We start from the raw sequence: 21769 nt of genomic DNA, 5'->3' as shown, positions 1-21769 counted from the left end.
TATATACAATTATATATAACTGTTATAACCCCATTACAGTTCCTGCTCCCAAAAAAACCCACAAATTACTTTTGTTTCTAAGTATAGCTAAATATAGCATCAAACATTATATTTGATCAAAATTAATATTTTAGTCAGAGTTATTGCACTTCCTTTCTATTGCGCACTGTTTGATTGACACACATGCGTGGACTCGCGCTCATTCCGTGAAGTTTAATGGAGAATCACTTGCTGTCAGGACGAGCCTTTATGTAAAATGTAAATACTGGCATGAATTTCTAACATTTACAGATAAGGATACAGATGTAAAAATGTCATTTCTGCACTTAAGAAAACAAGTCTGGAACACATGAACCCGCACACGCATCTGTCGCAGCATCCGACACGACAAGCCACGTTAATACACTTATGAGTTTGTTTGAAACGCTTAATATAAAACATTCTCATGTTTTGTACAATCTGTATCGTGCACTTTTCTCGCAGCAGCTCACTTTGCTGTTTTTCAGATGTGTTTTATTTATAGAAATGTATTTTCCACCACTGTGAAATGACGTCACTGACGGCAGTTATCCACCGTAACGTCACAAACCCAACTAATTGATAATGAAATTCGTTGTTGATTATTTTAATTGTCCATTATTATCGATACATGAAACAGAAAAAAACACCTCTAGACAGAATCGGCCGTAAATAAAGCACTCATATTCATATAAAGCACAGATAAAGCTACCTAACAAAGATCATAAAGCAGGGTCCAAAATGCACATTTTGTCAGCTAACAAGAATGAAGTTGAATACTATGTACACCAGAGTTGGGAGTAATTTAATGACTTTTTCTGATAACGCAGTAATGTAACACTTTTACATTTTAAATTTATGTAATTTGATTACAGTTACTGATGCCAATAAAATTACATTACCTGTGTTACAAATTTATTGTTAAGAAAAAAATATTAAGTAAAATTCAGTTTTAAAATAAATTTTTGCCCCTAAGATATTTTCTTTATATCTTTTATATTCACTTGGAGCGGTTTTTCACTACATAACTGAACATCAGTAAAAGAAGACAGCCTGTAATTTTATATCTTTAGTCTTGCCTCTGTTCACTGATCAGACAGGGTTTACAGGAAAATATGTGGAAATACTTGTGTCTTATTGGCTGACAGCTCTCAATTCTGCCAAACGCTAGCTCACAGTCAGTGTGAGGAAAAATGGATATACGTCGATTTATTTATTTATTTATACCAGTAAAAGGGAAACTGAAACACTAACATCCCCTGATGCTGAGCAGCAAAACAAGGTGTGTAAATGTCTATATGACTTCCAGTTTACGTGAACATGATATGAGCAGAGCATAAGGAAAGGTAATGCACTTTACAACCCATACACAGTTTAGCTGTGCCTCCCCTTGACTAGCGACACAAAACGAGCCTAGTTAGAAAAGTTTTATATTTTATCGGTCTGGTAGTTCTACAAACAGTGACGACACCAAAGGCAAGTTTTATGATAAATCCAATTTTTTCTGATCATGTCATACATTGACATATGCTAAAATTACTGAAAGAACTGAGTTTTACTTTGTAGTGTATTTTTGTACATTTGATGGGTTTTGAAAGTAACGTGAAAGTAATTAGTAATCTGATTACTTTTTACATGCACTAATCAGTAATGTAATCAGATTACAGTTTTAAAGTAGTAATTAGTAATCTGTAGTGGATTACTTTTTTTGAGTAACTTACCCAACACTGATATACACTGACAACTGCAAAGACAGACGGATGACTTTGTGGTGCTAGGAGGATACACAGTGAAAGACACTAAGATAATTATAGTCTGCACCTACATGGTATACATGCACACTGTCAGTATTCATTCATATTAAATTTTAACGCCATATTACATTTAAAATTAGCACCTTAGCACAAGTCAAAGCATTGTTATGCCAGTTACCTGACTAACTCTACAAATATGACCTCCCCTAAGCACATGAAAAAATCTTCAATTTCTCTGTCCTCCTATAATAATTTCAACTATTAGAATTGTAAATGCTTTTTAGGTAAAATACCAGTATCTGTACTCTACTCTTGCCTCTACTTATAGGCCTGCCATGATCAGGTGACGTGGCAATTAAGTGCGTCGCATGATATATTTATGGCACCTGTGAACCATGCCGCCAGCCTCTATTATCTGAAGCGAAGACGCAATTCACAGGCCTGCCCTGGTATGACAGTGCTATGCAACGTCTCGTTCCCTTCTCAGGGAACAGGGTTACATGTGTAACCCCGACGTTCCCTTTCAAAGGGAACTTCGACGTTGCATTTAGCATAACAGTATGTGAACGGGAATACCCACTCCGTCATACTGAGGGTACGGCCTGTTCACAAATACCCAAGCCTGCAGCCGCACACACATCCTGCAAGGATACCCCTTGGACAAAGCCTTCGAGGAGGCGACCGCCCTAATGGAATGAGCTCTTATGCCCAGAGCCGTGGTGAGACCGCGCACCTCGTAAGCCATAGAGATTGCTTCCACTATCCAATTAGAGATGCGCTGCTTTGACACGGCATCATCTTTACTGTCGCTGCCAAAGCACACCAGCTGCTGCTCCGACTTACACCACAGAAAGCCTTCAACACCACAGGGTGGGCAGCCGATGTAGGCACTTTAGGAATATAATCCGGCCTAGGATACAGGAAAGCCTTGGCTAATCCAGGGGAAAAGTCAAGGCAGGAAGGGGCAACAGAGAGAGCTTGTAGGCCTCCAACTCGCTTGAAGATGTCAGGGCCAGTAGAAGAGCTACCTTTAGAGTCAGAAGCTTCTCAGAGGCTGACTCTAAGGGCTCAAATGGGGCCCCTGACAGACCTTCCAAGACCACAGAAAGGTCCCAGGAAGGTATGCGCGGCCTGCAGATGGGCCTCAGCCGTCTGACACCACGCATGAACCTCGAAGTTAGAGGATGTTGCCCCACAGAGGCTCCATCATCTGGGGCGTGGCTGGCCAAAACAGCGGCCACGTAACCCTGATTGTAGAAGGAGCCAACCCTGCTGAGAAATGTTCTAGTAAGAACTCCAGGACTGTAGCTATTGCGCAGTTCACTGGGTCTAGCTGACGTTCCTCACACCACAAGACAAAAGCCGCCACTTGAGCGCACACAATTTCCTTGTGGATGGTGCTCTAGTGTTTAACATGGTCTCTACAACCTCAGTTGTGAGACCAGAATCTATGAGCTGGTGCCCCTCAGGGGCCAGACACACAGTTTCCATAGTTCTGGCCGAGAGTGATAAATCAGCCCTCTGGCTTGAGACAGTAGATCCTTGCAGATGGGCATCTCCCAAGGAGTACCGTCGAGCAGGGAAATTATCTCCGAGAACCATATTCGAGCTGGCCAATAAGGTGCTACTAGCAGCAGACGTAGACGGTCTTGGCGAACTCTCGCTAGAACTTGTGGGAGCAGAGCGACCAGAGGAAAAGCATATAGACGTGACCTCGGCCACGTGTGCACCATGGCGTCCAGTCCCAGTTGTGCGTGAGGAGTGAGGGCGAACCACAGCGGGCAGTGTGTTGTCTCCTCGGAGGCGAACACATCCCATTCCGCTTGTCCGAACCTCCGCCATATGGACTCCACCACTTGTGGATGGAGCCTCCAACCCCCGGGCCTCAGCCCCTGCCTCAACAGGATGTCTGCCCCTACATTCCGGCTGCCCAGAATGTACATTGCATTCACTGACAAGAACTTTCTCTCTGCCCAGAGAAGGATTAGTTGCGCCTGCCTGAACAGGGGGCGTGAACGTAACCCTCCCTGGTGGTTGATATATGAGACCACCGCTGTGTTGTCTGACACAACTAGCACATGGTGACCTCTCGCTCTAAAAGCTCCAAAGACCGTGAGCTGGACAGCCATTTAAGACTGCACCCCAGACGGTGAGGGACGCGTCTGTCATTACCGTCTTGCGGTAAGGAGATGCCCCTAGAGTGTGACCCGAGGCTAGAAACTGTGGGCACCTCCAAAAACTCAGAGCACGTAGGCATCGCCGCGTGACACTGATTACTGTCAGAGGTTTCATCCTTGGATGAAACCCCCGACTTTTCAGCCACCACTGAAACGGTCTCATGTGCAATAGGCCCAACGGTATGATGTTGGCTGCTGCTGCCATAAGGCCCAACAGTCTCTTGTAGAGACTGGAGGGGATGCCCAGACCTAGCTTTATCTTGCTCAAAGTTGATCCTATGCGTGTTGGGGATAGAAACGCCCTCATCGTAGTAGAATCCCATATAACCCCTAAAAAAGTTGTCCTCTGCACTGGAGAAAGCATACTTTTCTTGAAGGTTCAACCTGAGCCCCAAGCTCCTCATGTGGGCAATGGTCTGGTACTAAACTACCAGTTTAGTACACGGATGCCCTGGAGTCGCAAGGGAGCTAGAGCAGCATCTTAGAGAGCACTTTGTGAAGGTGCGAGGGGATAAAGCTAGCCCAAAGGGAAGAACCCGAAATTGGTATGTGTTGTCTCCAAACGCAAACCTCAGGAACTTCCTGTGGCTGGGCGATATTCCTATGTGGAAATATGCATCTTTCAGATCTATCGTCACAAACCAGTCCTCGAACTGAATCTGTGGCATGATAAGTTTGAGCGTCAGCATCTTGAACCTGTATGTCCGAAGAGTACGGTTCAGATGATGCAGATCTAAAATTGGCCGCATACTCCCATCTTTTTTGCGGACCAGGAAATAACGGCTGTAAAAACCTCCCTCCCTTAGGGAACGGGGTACATGTTTTATGGCCCCTATGTCCAAAAGGGAACTTACTTCCTGCGCTAACGTCGGGCTCTGGTCTGTGCTGACTACTGTGGTGAGCACACCTCTGAACTGGGGAGGGTCAAGCTATAAACTGGACCTGGTAACCCTTTTCTACGGTAGACAGAACCCATGGAGACACATTTGGCAGTAGTTTCCACGCTGCCCGATGGTCTTTTAGTGATGTTAACTATTCCACATTCTATTGGAGGGAAAGCATCAGATTTTCGTTGCCCTGTGACAGCTCGCTGACCAGAGAACACTCAAAACTTGGGGACCGCCTTGGCTAGGGGAGGCCCTACAGTAGCCCTGGGGGCTACCTGCCCTTACAACCTCATGTCCCCTGATACCTCCCTCCACGGCCCCTCAGGACCGCTCTTCTTTGCCTGCTTGGCCTTTATGACCATTCTCAGATCAGGCCTAGTAGCAGACCGCGACTGTGGCCGCCCGGTTCCCCTGGCTTTCTGTGGGGGTTGGCGGGCTGCCATACTCACCTTCTGGGTCACCCTCACACTAGTGCTGGCCCGGGCTCCACTCATGGATGCCCGAGTGAGCTCGAGACAACAGGGAAGGAACTGGCTTTTTTGAATGCCGCCATATGTTGAGCTCACTCAGCAGGTCTGCTTGATAGGCCTGCAACCCTGTCATTGTGTGCAGTGACCCACAAGCAAGACTAGTACTGCATAGGCTTGCCCACCAATGCCACGGTGGCCTTACACTGTGGTTTGGATGGCAAAGCCAGCCCCCCAATTACCTGCCGTCGATGGAGAGAGGTATCTCGCAAGCGCCTCCTCCACCTTCAGCACACCTAAATAGCCATGCTATTCATTCCCCACAATGGCCGGATAATCCAACATCGTGGGGTTATTGCTGGCTCAAATTTAGCCTATTACCCAAAAACACTTAAAATTCAACATAGAAGCCAATACTCACATCTACCTCTGAGCCCAGTTGGAGATAGAAAAAAAGACACCAGCCGTGAGTGAAAAGAAGCAAGGGTCCAGCTTTATTGGTTCCGTTCCACCACACGAGATCCACACCGGTGAGAATTCTCAGAAGTGATCTGATACCCTGAGCTTAAGCTCCAGTATTTATACTGTATTTACACAGTAAATAACCCATATGTTTCAAGAAGACTATGATATCAATACCAATAGGGTTAAAAAAGAGCTCATCTACCTTACTATTATGTTCTAAAAAAGGGCTATTCCACTTACCATTAGCTCAAAAAACAGGGCTTTTCAACTTACACATAGAATCAAAACCAGGGGTTTTCAAATTACACATAGAATCAAAACCAGGGCTTTTCAAATTACACATAGAATCAAAACCAGGGCTTTTCAAATTACACATAGAATCAAAAACAGGGCTTTTCAAATTACACATAGAATCAAAACCAAGGGTTTTCGATTAACCCACAGAATCAAAACCAAGGGTTTTCGAATAACCCATAGAATCAAAAGTGGAGAGACAAAACAATCTAGAGTGACCTTGGTCTTACTATTATCTCGGGGGGGGGGCAGCTTGACTCAGGTACCCTTATAAATGGCTCCTCATGGTTTTCTCTTAAAATTAAGGCCTTCCTTGCGAGACAAGAATCTTCACAATCTGAATTATGAGTAAGTTACATTTTCCTGTATTTCTAGTTTATAATTTATTTTCATATTTGCTCTATATCTCTATTTTTTATATATAGTTATACTGCTTGAAAAACGGTTTACTGTACTTCCTACTTCATAATATCATTATATTACCCTTCTACTGTTCTACATATCCTACTATTCTGTATTTTATAAAGATTCTATACTATTCTATTATTATAAGATATTACCCTTATAATATCTTAATACTCCTTATTATTCTTATAAAGTTATAATGTTATGTGTGTGTGTGTTATGTCTACATGCCCGCCCTTGACTGTGCGAGAGTGTGTGTGTGTGTGTTAGCGCTCCTCAGCTCTTATACTTCTGTTTGACTCTTCGACTAATAAACCATAGTGTAGTACTCTTAAAGATCTTTAAAGTGTAAATCCAATTTGTCAATATCCGCCTAATACCGCTTCTGTGTGTCTAGGTGCCCATCGTCAGTCCTTCTTCTCCCCTTTACTGGATCTGGGTCTTGATCTGGACACTCATTATCAGCTTGCGCACCTCACTGCTGATATCATGGTGCTATTTAACTTTCTTCGCAGCACCCCCTCTGGAAATGGAAATGCGGGGTTCCCCCCCCCTCTCCGATACAGAATCTGCCCCGTGAACGTGTGTATTGACGCCTCTACACAGCCAAAACCTTTCTCAGCTTTCAGTCTGAGCAAGATGTCACCTTCTCTGACCTGGGCCCCGACCATTCTTCCCTCTTCTCACCTGCCAGTCCGCCCCACTCTCAGTGGTCCTCTCACTTCACCTTCGCTGACCATCCCATGTCCCCAGGACGCACCCCATTTTCTTCCCCCCACCGCTCTCCTCAAGATTACGCACCCACCAGTCCTGTGAATTATCAATAAACTACATATTACTCATACTACGTCTCCCTCATGTTTATTTCATGTCATTTTTATCCACAACATTATAAATATGGCTTATGCGTGGTTTTTCCCCAGAAGCCTGATATTTTGTCATGCACTTCTGGAAGAAAGGGGAGTTTCTGCAGTGTGAGGGATTTACTTTCACTGGGGAGAAAAAGGCTCATCCAGCCTTAGTAATCACTTCAAGCAGCTCTTTATATGCTGCTCTCAGTTTTTAGCACATCCTTCTGGCTCCTCGGAGTCAGAGAGGAATTATTATTATTATTTTTGTGTGTGTGTTTTCTCTCTCTCTTTTTTCCCTTTTGGATTTCCATTGCGGAAGGAGGAGTCGCGACGTGAGCTCCAAAATCCAGCGGAGAGCCGGACCCGGAAGACAGAGCAAGAGATAGAGCAGCGTTCGTCTCCGGCTCCTCTTCCGGATCCATAAGAGATCTCCCGAACCTGAGACAGCTAGCTGCCTCAGCAGCGGCCGGCCCAGATCCGCAAGACTCTGAAACCCAACTCGCTTCGACTTCCAAGAAGAGCGCGAGTTGCAAGCCGAGCTGCTTAATGTAGGCATTACCATGCGCAGCCTCTCGACTGCCATCGCATGCTACACTCCTAAACACTTCACCCAGAAAGTGTGCACTACTCCTGTGTTGAAACGGGAGCAGGTGTAACACACTTCCTGAATTCTTTCTCGCTCATTACTTCCCTCTCTTTTCTTTTTTTCTAAAAAAGGGATAGAAAAGTTTAGAGATTTTGAGAAAATATAGAGTAGAAATGAAGCGTTTTTTTGTCACACAAACAACAGACATGCAGTCTCGCTGAAGATAATAAGGCTGGCGGCGTGGTTCACAGGTGCCATATATATATATCGTGCGACGTGCTTAATTGCCACGTTACCTGATCATGGCAGGCCTATAAGTAGAGGCATGATTTTACACAAGCTTCAGATACCGGTCACACGCGCAAGGCGCTCCCATACTGTTATGCTAAATGCAACGTCGAAGTTCCCTTTGAAAGGGAACACAATATTATCAGCAGACATGGCAACACTGTACTGTGGGAACCCATCGAAAAGGAACAACTGAAACAAACATACAAAAAAACTAATAAAATGCAAAGACAGAAAATGTGCTTAGTTATAAATAAATCATTTAATATAAAAAAATAGACATTATAATAAACTCATAAAATATAAATAAAAAAGAAATGAAGTAATGTTTAATTACTATGGGTTGCATTTAATATCAATTTGACATTAAGCTTAGTAGGCTATTTCCTTATAAGGCTATTAGCCTTGTTTTTCCTAATATGCTTGTGTTAGTATACTTTTAATTAGGACTCTTTATTGTTTAAGATATTTAAAAATAAATATTTTATGCTTGTTTATTTATCAATTAACCAACAGTATTTGTCATTGCTATTATTTTAATTCAATTAACAGTGATCATGAGCAGAGAGCTTACATTTAACTGTTTATGACAGACCTGATTAAAGCTTATACAAAAAAAAGATTGGTATCTGGATCAGTTTCGGTTGGTCAAGATGACAAGAAATCGGTATCGGCTGCAAAAATCCTGATTGGAGCATCAGTAATGAACACCATTAAACAAAAGCACTTTGCATCTGACAGGTAAATGAACTCACCCAATCACATCCTATATGAGATTATTCAGATATATACACAATATATGCAGAGCAGTTCGAGAATTGGCTCCAGCCCAGAACCATGACTGTAGAAAATGGCTGATAGTGTAGCTATATAAAAAAATATATTTAAGAGGAGCCGACTTCAAAGACTGAACATTGAGGTTTTTTGTATTTGTTTACAAGCTGGAACAGGCCAACGGTTGTTGTTTTTTACATACAGCCTGTAAAATTAACTGAAAATATTAAATTTAGTTTATCAGAAGGTAAATTAACTTGTCATGGCTCACAATATATTCCTAAATTCTGTCATAATTGACAACCTCAAGTTTTCTTATGCCTACTTACCATCTCTAAAAAAAAAAAAAAAAAAACTAAACTTCAACGGTGCTCCTAAATATTTGACTGTGCTCCTAAATTTTTGTAATTAGGAGCTCCTAAAATAAATTGTTATCGTAGAGCCCTGTGTAAGCCGTAATCATCAAGATTAAAACAAAAAAAGGCTTGAAATAGTCCACTTTATACATATTGAATCTAGAATATACGAAAGTTCCACTTTTTCAATTAAATTATGAAAAAAATGTAACTTTTCCATGATACTCAAATTTTTTGAGATGCACCTGTAAGCATAGCAGCATTACTATGAGCAAGGAAACAGTTAACTATTTTGTACTTTAAATGAATTTAGAATTTATTTAAGCAAACACAATTTTTGTTAAAAAAAACCCCTCTTGTATTAATGTAAATAGGTTTAATATTTAAGTAAATATGAAATATTTTGTTATATTGTAAAAAAAAATAAATAAATTGCATAATAGAGAATGAATATTTGTTAACACCAATAGAGATATTGTCATGCCTGACCCAGTGTTTTATTACTGATATAAATACAATGAGCCATTCCTTATTCATCCACTTACTTTCTTAAGTAGGAAAGAAAGGAAATAAGTAGAAAAGACAAGTCAGGATTGAAAAACTGGGAGTGTCTAAAGGGAACAGCATCCTATCCACTCCAACTACTTCTAATGACATTAAAAGTAATTACTGTGTTTTCATGAAATATTTCCTGACTTGGATTTTTTATTTATTTATTTAGGTGTATACATGGTTATAGAATATACAGATGTGGAGAGAGAAACCATGCTTAACCTATAGGCACCACCAACAGTCTCCAGTGGAGACGCATGAGAAGCATGATAGAACTAAGGTCAATTTCCAATTTCCATCCAATGTTAAAAAATCACTGCAGGTACATGATTATCTTAATCTATCTTCCCATATTAATTTAATTTGATGATCAGCATGCAAGTACTTGATAAGTTTGATAAATTCAGTTTATATTTTTTTACATGCATAGAATTTCAAAGGACATTACACTATAAATGCATAAATTTAGAAAGGTATAAAAGGATATTATATGCTGTATTGCAAAGGTATCCAAACTTTTTTCAAAGGGGGCTTTTTGTCTGTAGCCATGACTAATTTAGCATTCTGTAAATGACTTTGCAGGTGTAGTCAGAGATAAAAAAAAAAGGACCTTGCAAGTCTGCTGCTATTATTAATTGAAAGGAAAATTGCAATGTGTTGGTCTATGGGCCCATCATACATTCTAATAGGGAAGTCATGGGCCATCTGTCCATGGGGTGCATTTGACCCTGGGGATAGACTTTGGACACCCCTGCTGTATTCTGTTAATGTGCATGAAAAAAGCAGCAACACAGACTGTAAAGGAATGGAGAGACTATTGGTAAGTTAACCTAGTGACAGCCTGTGGGTAAAACTGTTCTGTGTGTGCAGGCTTTGTGATTGGTGGTGAGGTTTGGAGTTAGCTTGTGAGGAGGCTGTTCTCTCCACTCTTTGGAAAACCTTGCCAGTTGCAGAAGGAGCAGCTGTCTTGATAGCTGACAGCAGTACTCTGATAAAGATCTCATTTCTGGGCTGTCTCATCTACATACATGTCTGATTATATGTTTATATGTAAATGAGGAGAACAGAACAGGGCTAAGTCTGTGGGGTGGGTGGTTGGGGGGGGGTGGTACCTGAGGTTGTAGGAAGTACTGTTACTGGTTCTCACCAGCTGGGGCTTATTCATCAGGAGGTCTAGGCTCTAACTGTTAAGATGGCTGTAAAGCACTAAATCTTTAAACTTTGTGACAAGACACAACCTCCTCCAAAGGTATTTGAATGGCAAGGCAAATTCTATTGTTTTGGTATACACTGAAAACATTTGGGTTTGCGATAAAAAAAAAAAAAAAATATGAAATGATAGATCAGAATTTCAGCTTTCTTTTCCTATTATTTACATCTAGACGCATTAAACTTGGAACATGGCACCTTTCATGGCAGACCACCCAATTATTAGCTTAGCAAAAGTATAGGAACAGTCTTGATGTAAATGAAAGAAAATAGCACTTAATATCTGATTGCATATCCCTTGCTTGCAAAAACAGCATCAAGCCTGCGACTCACTGACATCACCAAACTGGTGTTTCTCTGTAAATTGGCAGAAGAATGTTTCTGTAGACTTCTCAATTCATTCTGGTGCTACCATTATGAGTTACATCATCAGTAAAGATCAGTAGGCCCATTCCAGAAGCAGTCATGCAAGCTCGAGCACTCTCTCCATGTACTTGATTGATGAGCTTATATTCTTTGGATCATGAGCAGATTCTTTATTTCTCAAAACTTTGGCTTTTCCATAACTTTGGTTAATGGACAGGTTAATCTTTGTTCCAGAACTTTTGTGGCCGATCTCTATATTTCCAATCTGGCCTTCCAATTCTAATTGCTTATGAGTGGTTTGCAGCTTGTGGTATGGCCTCTATATTTCTGCTATCAAAATCTTCTTCAAACAATGAATTGTGATACCTTCAATCACCCTGTGGAGGTTGTTGGTGATGCCACTGACTGTTGGTTGTTTTTTTTTTTTCCTTCATAGTTTTCACAATGTTTCAGTCATCATCTGCTACTGTTTTCTTTGGCCAACCTGTCCGATGTCTGATTGTTAGTACACCAGTGGTGTCTTTCTTTTTCAGGACATTCCAAATTATTGTACAGGCTATGCCCATTGCTTGTGCAATGCCTCTGATTTCCCTCTTTGCCCAGCTTGCATTTCTCCCATAGGCAGCTCTCTGGTCTTCATACTGGTTTAACCTTTTTTAAACAACAGATGCAGTCTTCGCAGGGTTCAAATCAAGAACCCCAGGGCTTAAACCAAGAGTAGACATTTAGAGCTATTGATTATTTAAACAATCAATCTAACAGGTCACACCTGGGCAAAAAGAAAACCTTGTGTCACATGTTCCAATATTTTTGATCACTTGAAAAATGTGTGGGTTCAAACAAACAGTGCCATGTTCTAAGTTGTTTAACACATCTAGGTTGAAATATCAGACAAGGAAAGCTGAAATCCTGATTTACCATCGCACATTCATCGCTTGGTCTCAAGCCTAAATGTCTTCAGTGTTTAGCACAAAAAATAAAAACAGAACTTGCCTGACCATTCCAATAACTTTGGGTATATAAACTGTACAGGGGATTGTATATAAACTGTAACAAATATGACTGATCTAAATTCCAGAGGAAAATAAAAAGGGAAGTCATTAATTGCTGAAGATCTGGATTGCAATGTCTGGTTAAAACTATAACATCAGTGTCTCACTGTGTGATCACAATAAAACATCATTGTTATGGCACTTGCTAAAGTATAATGTTCTATCCTAACAGTGAACAATAAATACTGTATTAGGCCTTGGTTTAGTATGAATGTACAACCCCAATTCTGAAAAGGTTGGGACAGTATGGAAAATGCTAATAAAACCAAAGAGGAGTGATTTGTAAATGTACTTTGATTTGTATTTAAACAAAAAACATATAAATACAAAGTATTTGATGTTTTACCTAATCAATTGCATAGTTTTCTGAATATAAACCTTTATTTTGAAATTGATGCATATAACATGTTCCAAAAAAAGTTGGGACGGGGCAATTTAGGACTAATAGCAATTTGACAAGTTGAAATAAGAAGGTGATGTGAAACAGGTGAGGCAATCGTCTAATCATAGTATATAAGGAGCCTCCAAAAAAGCCTAGCCCTTCAAGAGCAAGGATGGTTCGAGGCTCACCGATCTGCCAACAGATGCATCAGCGAATAATCCAGAACTTTGGGAACAACATTCCCCAAAGACAAATCGGTAGGATTTTGGGCATTTCACCTTCTACAGTGTACAATATAATTAAAAGATTGAAGGAATCCAGTCAAATCTTGGTGCATAAAGGGCAAGACCGAAAACGAATTCTGAATGTGCATGATCTCAGATGTCACTGTCTTAAAAACCCTCATGAGTCTGTAATGGATATCCTGACATGGGCTCGAGAATACTTTGGTAAACCTTTGACGACACCATTCGCCGCTGCATCCACAGATGCAAGTTAAGGCTTTACTATGTAAAGCAGAAGCCATATCAACAGTGTCCAAAAGTGCCGCCGACTTCTCTGGGCTCGGTCTCATCTGAGATGGACAGTAGTGCAGTGGAATCATGTTTTGTGGTACGACGAGTCAACATTTCAAATAGTTTTTGGACGTGTTCAAAAGAGGAAAAGGACCATCCAAGCTGTTATCAGCGTCAGGTCCAAAAGCCAGCATCTGTCATGGTATGGGGTGTGTCAGTGCCCATGGTATGGGTAGCTTGCACATCTGTGAGGGCACCATTAATGCAGAAGGATATGTACACATTTTGGAGCAATAAATGCTGTCATCCAGAGTAGGACAATGCGAAACCACATTCTGCCCGGATTACAAGCATATGGTCGCGTAATCAGTGCCTGCCTTCCTGCAGTCCTGACCTGTATTCAACTGAGAATGTGTGGCACATTATGAAGTGCAAAATAAGGCAACAAAGGCCCCGTATAGTTGCGCAGCTGAAGAAATGCATAATGGATGAATGGGGGAAAATTACACTTGCTAAACTTAATCAACTGCTGTCTTCAGTGCCCAAATGCTTAATAAGTGTTATTAAAAGAAAAGGTGATATTACACAGTGGTAAACAGTCGACTGTCCCAACTTTTTTGGAGTGCATTGCAGTCATCAAATTTGAAATGAGTGTATATTTTAAAAATAAATTAAATTCACAAAGTACAACATCAAATAATGTGTTAATAACGTGTTTTCAATATAGTACAGGGTGAGCTGAATTTTCAAATGACTCTTTGTTTGTTTTTTTGCATTTTCCATGCTGACCCAACTTTTCGGAATTGGAGTTGTATCTTTGAAACAAAGAACGCAGCAGTTCCAATATCACGATGAAGTTTAATCTGTGTGTTGAGTTCATCCATTTTATTGTTCACTGACCAACATTAGCCAATAAAATACTAGGGAAGGATTAAAATACATTTTCTGGGTTCTGTATAAAATCCCAGCATGGTTCTAGCATAGAATGATATACACAGTTAATATTCAAGTCCACCCTAAATCACGATCTAAAGGTCCAGAAGTGTTGCATGATATTGTGCTGTGAGTGAATAAAGTTAAAAAAAAAATACACCACCCAACACAGACAGACATGCAGGCAGACAGACAGACAAACAGACACAGACACACACGTCTCAAGGAGTCACCTCATGGTGTAAAGGGAAACCTCTATGCCATTTAGCAAAACTTGCAAAAAACCCTTGGCATAACTATTTTGTATCAAAACACAAGGACTTGGTATAAATACATAAGATATGGCCTCATTTCATGATTTCTTAAAATTCTACCTGCTGCTGAAAAGATGTCAAAGTTCTTCATTAGCCTAAGGGGACACTATTTAAAACAGAACAAAACTGACACAAAAGCACTGATGTTTGGGATACAGTAGCCCCTAGTGGTAAAATTATATGAAATGTCAGAGATAACCTGACGGCATTGTTCTACAAACATAGAGACCATAATAAATGAAAGCAAAAACTTGAATAAACAGGTGGAGAAACCAAGATGCTACCAGGCAGCATTGTACAATTAAGCAGCTGACCCTGATCAAGATTTCAAGAGGAAAACATCTAATTAGCCGTGAAAGAGGTTCATCATTATGGCAGATGGCACAAAGATTGCTCAGTGGTGACTAAAGTGACATCAGCATGTAGATCTATGGTAAAGGCGTCAGTCAAATAGGTTTGGAAATTGTGGTCAAAAGCAAACATTCAATCAACATAATGCTGGAGCATTAGTGTGATATGTAACGAAAAACAGAAGAGAGAACATTTTTCAGGTGACTGAGAATGTCAGTACAGGACATGATCAGACTCTCAGCAAGAACTACAGACAGGGGGATATTCTAGTAGGGATACACTGCATAAACCCCACATTACAAACACGCATATTTGAGATTTCAGGAATCTGTTTTCAGGAAAACCTAAATAATGCATAAACCATAAGCAGTGGCCTACAGAAAAAAATGGTGAGATGAGTCATCCTTGAGAAACATGTTCTCAACAAGTGGGCGGGTACATGTGTGGCATACACCAAGAGAATGGTAAAGGCCTGAATGCTTGACCGCTACAGTGAGGGGAGGTCCTCTGGCTCTGTTATGCTGTGTGGAGGCATTGTGCTGACATGGTTTGGGTCCACTTGACCTCTTGGATGAAAAGGTCACTGCAAATCAATACAAAGTTATTCTGCATCCATCCACAGGGCATGAGGGGTCATTGATTGGTTTGAGGAGTATAAAAATTATGTAAATATGCTATGGCATTTGCATACACCAGATTCCGATCTACTTAGGGAAGGGAACATCATCAAAACACCAACTGACTGAATTTCTTTTGTGTGCTCCATCCTTCAAGTACAGTCCCAGACATGCAGAATTTGTGCCAAAACTGTTCTTATGGTGGCCCCAAACCTTACCAAGACAGGGTATATTGTTTTTTCCTTTAATCATTTCACCTACCTGTATATTCACAACGGACAAATCACTGGCCACAGACAAACAGATAATGTGTCAGATGGTTAACAGGTTTTAGCCCTTTGTTGCCAAGTTAACATAACCAGGGATAGAAAATACTTGAGTACTTCAATACTATATTATAATACTCAATATTTTACTACAGTTCTCAATAAAATACTATATTTAAGTAAAACTATATGTAAGTACTAATTTGAATGATTTGTACTTTATTCAAGTACTAGTGATATTGAATACTTTTAAAAAATTTACAAGAGAAATACAGCCTTATATTTTCATTTGGACCTTCAAACGTCATGAAATCTCAAATGCCATGTAATTTTTATTTTTATTTTTTCTCGCCCTGCTGCTATGCCAAGCAGTTATGTTTTGACTATTATTTAATTTTTTTGTAAAGACATCCAATCAAATTGACATCAAGGTCAAATGAAACTGTGCACAGCTGTGCTAACCCCCCCAGCCCCCCCCCCCTTTTTTAACAAGAAATGTAAGTGCATAGATGCACGGTAAAATCATATCTGGTAAGATTTTCTGGAAGGTGTGAATTCAGCAATAAAGGATTCCAAGCTAAATATTTCCTTAAAAAAATATGATGTCTCAATTGTTAATTTTTGATAAGTTAAAAAATATTTACTTTTAATCTTGAATACTTTAGCATGTTTAAATGTTTATACTTTTTACTTTCACTCAAATACACTTTTGACTCAATACTTTTAATCGAATAAGATTTTGACACATTGCCCATACTTTTACTTAGGCATAATTTCTCTGTACTTTTTTCATCCCTACATGTGACTCAGTAGGCTGCTGAGATTACACTAATGTTTTATTTTCCCATCAAGCCACCAGAGTTGGCTTTCTAGTAAACAAAAACTTTTCATTGGATATTAATTATTAATTATACAACGGATCTGGTCCACCAATTTGATTTGGTTGAATGGCATTCCAAGAGTGCTTACTTTTACTATAATAACGCTGTGACATTTCACTGTGTGTATCACTCCGTTCATCTGTGTTTGCCACATAAAATTCCAGTTCCTAGTTTGAAACCGTTACTACAGTAGTGTTAGAAATATCATCAGCTGACATGGCAAACGATACTTTTCAGGAATATAAATTTTGGCTTAAAATATAAAAGCTTATTAGATGAAGATGAAAAGGAAGAAGGGATGTGAGCTAGCTAGCCAGCTAGCAAATGGGCAATAGGCTAGCCGACATATGATAAAGTGTGGCTTCTTCAGGATCTATTTCGCTAGCACAGCAAAAATAAATAGCATTTGGCCACTCTTGCTTGTGCAATATTGCTTAAATATAACATACTCCAACTGGTGCATATATTTCTTGATGACATGACATGACACTTATTACAGTTATTAATTATTACAATTTGCATTTTGGGCTTTTAGGCAGCTTGACAGAGAATATGAGTGCTCACGTGGTTGATTTCCCAGGGAAGGGTCAGTTCTTGCCTCTATATAGTCTGTTGTGATTGCACCTTCATTAAAACATCATGGCAGCAAGTCTTTCGCTAACATTTTGGTTATTAGAGGTGTTCTTTCAACTCTGCTACCATCACCGGATACCCCAATGTGTACTAGTGTTATTTTTGTTCAGTTTTGTGTGTGTCTGTGTTTCTGCATTCAAAACCATAATCAGCTAGATAACAGTTTAGGTTTAGCCTAAAATGAGGGGCACCAGCATTCCAAATTCTGTCTCTAAAATTACTGTGACACTATACAGTCACTATAGAACATTAGCCACTGCCATCAAAAGCATTGTGAATGAAGATTGTGCCTCTATTTCTGAAAGGATTTAGGTTTTGTGTGTTCATTGATTACATTTTTATGTCCAGCCTGGTTTAATACACAAAGGCAAAACAACATGGAAAGTCTTAAAGTATCTAGGCTTTGGTATCAACACAAAAGTGTTGTCACAGCCTCACCTCTTGTTCCCTTAGTGGCAAAATTATTTTGGCACCTATATAACATGGTGCAAAATAAAATTTATCAACCAATGCTCAAGTTATTGTCTCACTTCCTGTTTGGTGTGTTGTAGATTTTGTTAATGCATTGCAGGAAAATTCTTTAAATAAACAGTCTATTTAAACAATGTCTTTCTTAATTTAAACGATCTACATTCTTGACATAAGCCAATAAATCCTGAGAAGTACAAATCATCTAGTTTGTGCAAAAGACCAAGTCAGTATGACAAATTGCTGAAAGTATGGAAAATTGTTTACCGCATTATGGGTTTGTGTCTGTCCCACCAAAATCAGGATGTTGGAGCAGATGATTGAAAGGCAAAAGTTGATCAGAATGATGGACCTCTCAGACCTAATGTACCTAATATAAAAATGAATAAATAAATGTGTATTTTTCAAATGAGCAATGACAAATGCATGTGATAAATCCTTGCATTTTAAACAAAACAGCATTTAAGCAAAATGTACCTCCACAATACAGCATACACCACAGCCAGGGTGATCAAAGCTATGCAAGACAGGCCACAGCCCACAATCAGTGTCACAGATGGGACCCCTGAATACTCCATAGCCTGTGAATGAGATAAAAAAAAAATAGTTCAGACTTTGAAATGTTTGGTAATAAAATAAATAAATAAAAACAATGAGACTGTGATGTGATGTATCTCGATACATGTCACAAGGTCATTATAGTCATAGTATAAGTGTGTGATTCAGTAGAGACAGCACAAATATATTGAACAAATTGCTGAACTTGAGGCACGTAGATGTTTCTCACATTGACAAACAAGCTAGCAACCTAGCATGAGATTTATATTGTGGTAATATGTCACGGCTGTCTGGTGTCTCTGTTTATGGCTTTTGGATTGTGTACTAGCACTGCTCAGCACCAAACATTTCAAATGAACCTTCACCACTTTATCCGCTGCTCCCTTTATTTTATTACTTCTTCTAAGTAACCCACCCTGTCAGCACACTCTTTTTCTCCCAAAATACTTGCAGCTAGTAGTAGTGATATTTCAGCAGTGCAGGGCAATGATGGGAGTCTCAAACTCTGGCCATGTCTGCATAACACTTGTTCTATATTTGATCACATTTTGTTCCGTTTGAAACGCCCTACCTGTAATAACCATTGCTGGTTTGTTGGGTAATAGAACGTTATATAAAAGTGTTGTGCTGTTTTATGATACTTAAACAAACCATATTCAATTTCGTGGGCAGGCGAGGGTAAGAAACAGGCGCCCACGCGCGCGCTCTCTCGCGCGTGCGCGCGCGCACACAATCACGCATATACGCTCTCCTGTATGTACGTAGGCAGATCGCAATGAGAATTGACACTGATATTGTTGATTAAAACATTTATAATCCTAAACAATGTTCTCGTGTGGTTGACGTATACGCATAATTATATCTATATATCTTTGGGTGGAAACGGGAATCAGAGAGTATACTTACTATTTCTATAGGTTGTTGAGCCAAAATGGCGAAGGTAGACACGCGATCACATAAGCATTTTGTGTGGGATGCATCTGTAAGCACCGTTTTACATCCTTTGGAGGACCAGCTTCCCCATGAATTGTTCCTATGAGAAGAGGAGATGAGAGATTAATTTTGAGTCGTGGCTCGAGATTAACAAGCTTGATAGCGAGATGTCTGTCTCCCTAAACACCAAATAACGCTTTAACTAATTCAGTTTATGTCTGAGTAAAGGGAAATGGTAGAGAGGGGAGAATGCCGATTGTCAAATCAGCACCCGCTTGAGCACAGTGCACTGAGATGGACAGCGATATAAAGAGCAGCGCGAAGGGAGAACGCGAACCTGTCCAGTCGGTGCTGAAGCTGACTGATTAAACTCCTCAATACGGCTTCCCTTGGACTAAATCTGGCCTTAAAGACGCTAAACACCTCACTGTACCCAGAACAACACCGAATCATTACCAGGCTTTCTTCAAACGAAACCAGGGAGCAGGTCCGAAGCTTTTTCTTTACGAATTTTCCAGGCTTGTCTTCCTTTTCTGACCTCGTTCTTAATTTTAACCGTTTCCTTTAGGATGGTTCTCCTTTTTTATTATTATTTATCTATTCTAATTAGCAGCTTTTTGATGCTTCCTGGATGAGAATTTCACCGTAGAAACAGCGGAACAGCATCAGGCGGATCCTGGGCTCTGTTGCTGCTACAGGCGGAGAGGGGGAGGGCGAGTCGCGAGTCGCGCGCAACGCGGCTTACGAAAAACAATATCATATTTAATCAAATACAAGCGTAACCAAACAGTGAACTTAAAATTAACATATATTCTCAACAGTGACATATTTTCAGTGATAGGTGCATTTTTTCCCCAGAATCGTAAACATATCATTATTTACAACGAACCACCCCGTGGAAACGACTGGATGGTAGAATCCAGTTTTCCTCTCTCTGGCAAGCAAAAAGAAAGATACACCTTTTCTCATTATGCCTACATCTCCCTCATAAGGTATTTAGAACATATATCATTACAGTGCATTCGCATTCATATAAAATCTGTGTCAGGATCCCTACTCCATCCCCTATCCCCTACACGTACACGCACGTACGCACGCACACACACGCACACACACACAAACAAAAAAACAAACACAACTCATAACTTTCATACATAGCCTTTTGCCAGTCTGTTCAAGCAAACAGTTGGATTTGTAAAACTCTTTACATCGAATGCAGTCATTGAGTTCTGTATCGAGTTTATGTTGCAAAGCTCTCATCCCATGTAATTCATTTAATCCTACAAGAGGTAAAGTGGACTTACTGAAAATGAATCCTACAAACCATTTACAGACAGTCAATACCTACAGTGGTATCCAGCACAGGAAGTAGAAATTAGCATTGATTTTTATTCTCAGCTGTATACTACACTACAATCTGCAGCTTGTGTTAAAATTGGGGATTTTACTTTTGCTCACTGCAATAGTGGCAGTTTCAATAGAACCTGGCCATGAGCAATATGAAGCTGTGCAGAATTCCTGGACCCTGAATAAAACCTAAATTTTTTGAACAATGTTCTTGCATCTTATTTCACATATTACTAGATCGCCTTGGCCCCCACCCGGCTGTATTTAGTCTTGTGTAATATAACCAGGTGCTAATTGAGGACCATAATTAAGCTGACTTAATTAAAACTACTCATCATCCACACAATTGCATATGTCTGTTGTCACATTTGATTTCACTAACACAGAGCCCTTTGATGAGGAACAAATGTAATACATACATTAATTTCTATCTTGATGCAATCTGGCACAGATATGTGAAAGAGCAATACTTTCCTAAGCAAATTAAGGAAATAGGAACTCCATATTTATCAACAACAAACCACTTCCATAAGTTAAGCAGAAATGTGAATAAAATATAATATGTTGACAAAGCCTCTTTTGTGAGTGCAGACCATTTCTTGAATGGAGAGTGTGATTGATTAAAGATTTGTATATGGGGAGAAATTATCTTCTAATTTATTATAGAAATCCATGTCCCCATTGAAGAAACATATCTAGATATTGGGGACCTTGCTTGGAGGGAGTTTCAGCAATGGAATTGTATTATTGCAGTCCTTTAAGAAAATGGAATAGGTAATACAATTGCATGAATTAAATGCTTCCACCTGGAGAAAACACTTACCTTTTCTGTAACAAAAAAAGGTTTTAAAATATAGTATTTTGTCTTAAGGTACAGTTCCCTCCACTAATATTGGCACCCTTGGTAAATATGAGCAAAGGCGGCTGTGAAAATTTGTCTTTATTGTTGAACCTTTTGATCTTTTGTTAAAAACATTCACAAAAATACTCTGCTCTCATGAGTATCAAACAATTGCAAAGAAAACACAGGTTTATCAAAAAAAATATCTTTGTTAAATATAGGTGTGCAA

At 39.8% G+C, this 21769-nt stretch overlaps 1 protein-coding gene across 2 annotated transcripts in view; it reads right to left on the bottom strand.

The window, feature by feature from the left end:
* adgrb3 (adhesion G protein-coupled receptor B3) overlaps positions 1–21769 on the bottom strand; it is a 320254-nt gene that overhangs the window by 38562 nt on the left and 259923 nt on the right. For both annotated transcript variants that reach the window (XM_053619086.1, XM_053619087.1), the window contains 3 exons: positions 19326–19452; positions 18339–18442; positions 18129–18231 (listed from right to left, as the gene is read on the bottom strand). In XM_053619086.1, coding sequence (XP_053475061.1) covers positions 18129–18231; positions 18339–18442; positions 19326–19452 — 334 coding nt within the window. The remainder of the gene's footprint in view (positions 1–18128; positions 18232–18338; positions 18443–19325; positions 19453–21769) is intronic.

Source organism: Ictalurus furcatus, chromosome 29 (genome assembly GCF_023375685.1).
Source record: "Ictalurus furcatus strain D&B chromosome 29, Billie_1.0, whole genome shotgun sequence".
Lineage (NCBI taxonomy): Eukaryota > Metazoa > Chordata > Actinopteri > Siluriformes > Ictaluridae > Ictalurus > Ictalurus furcatus.
The sequence above is the reverse complement of the archived record's forward strand: the minus strand, read 5'-3'. Positions and strand labels throughout refer to the sequence as shown.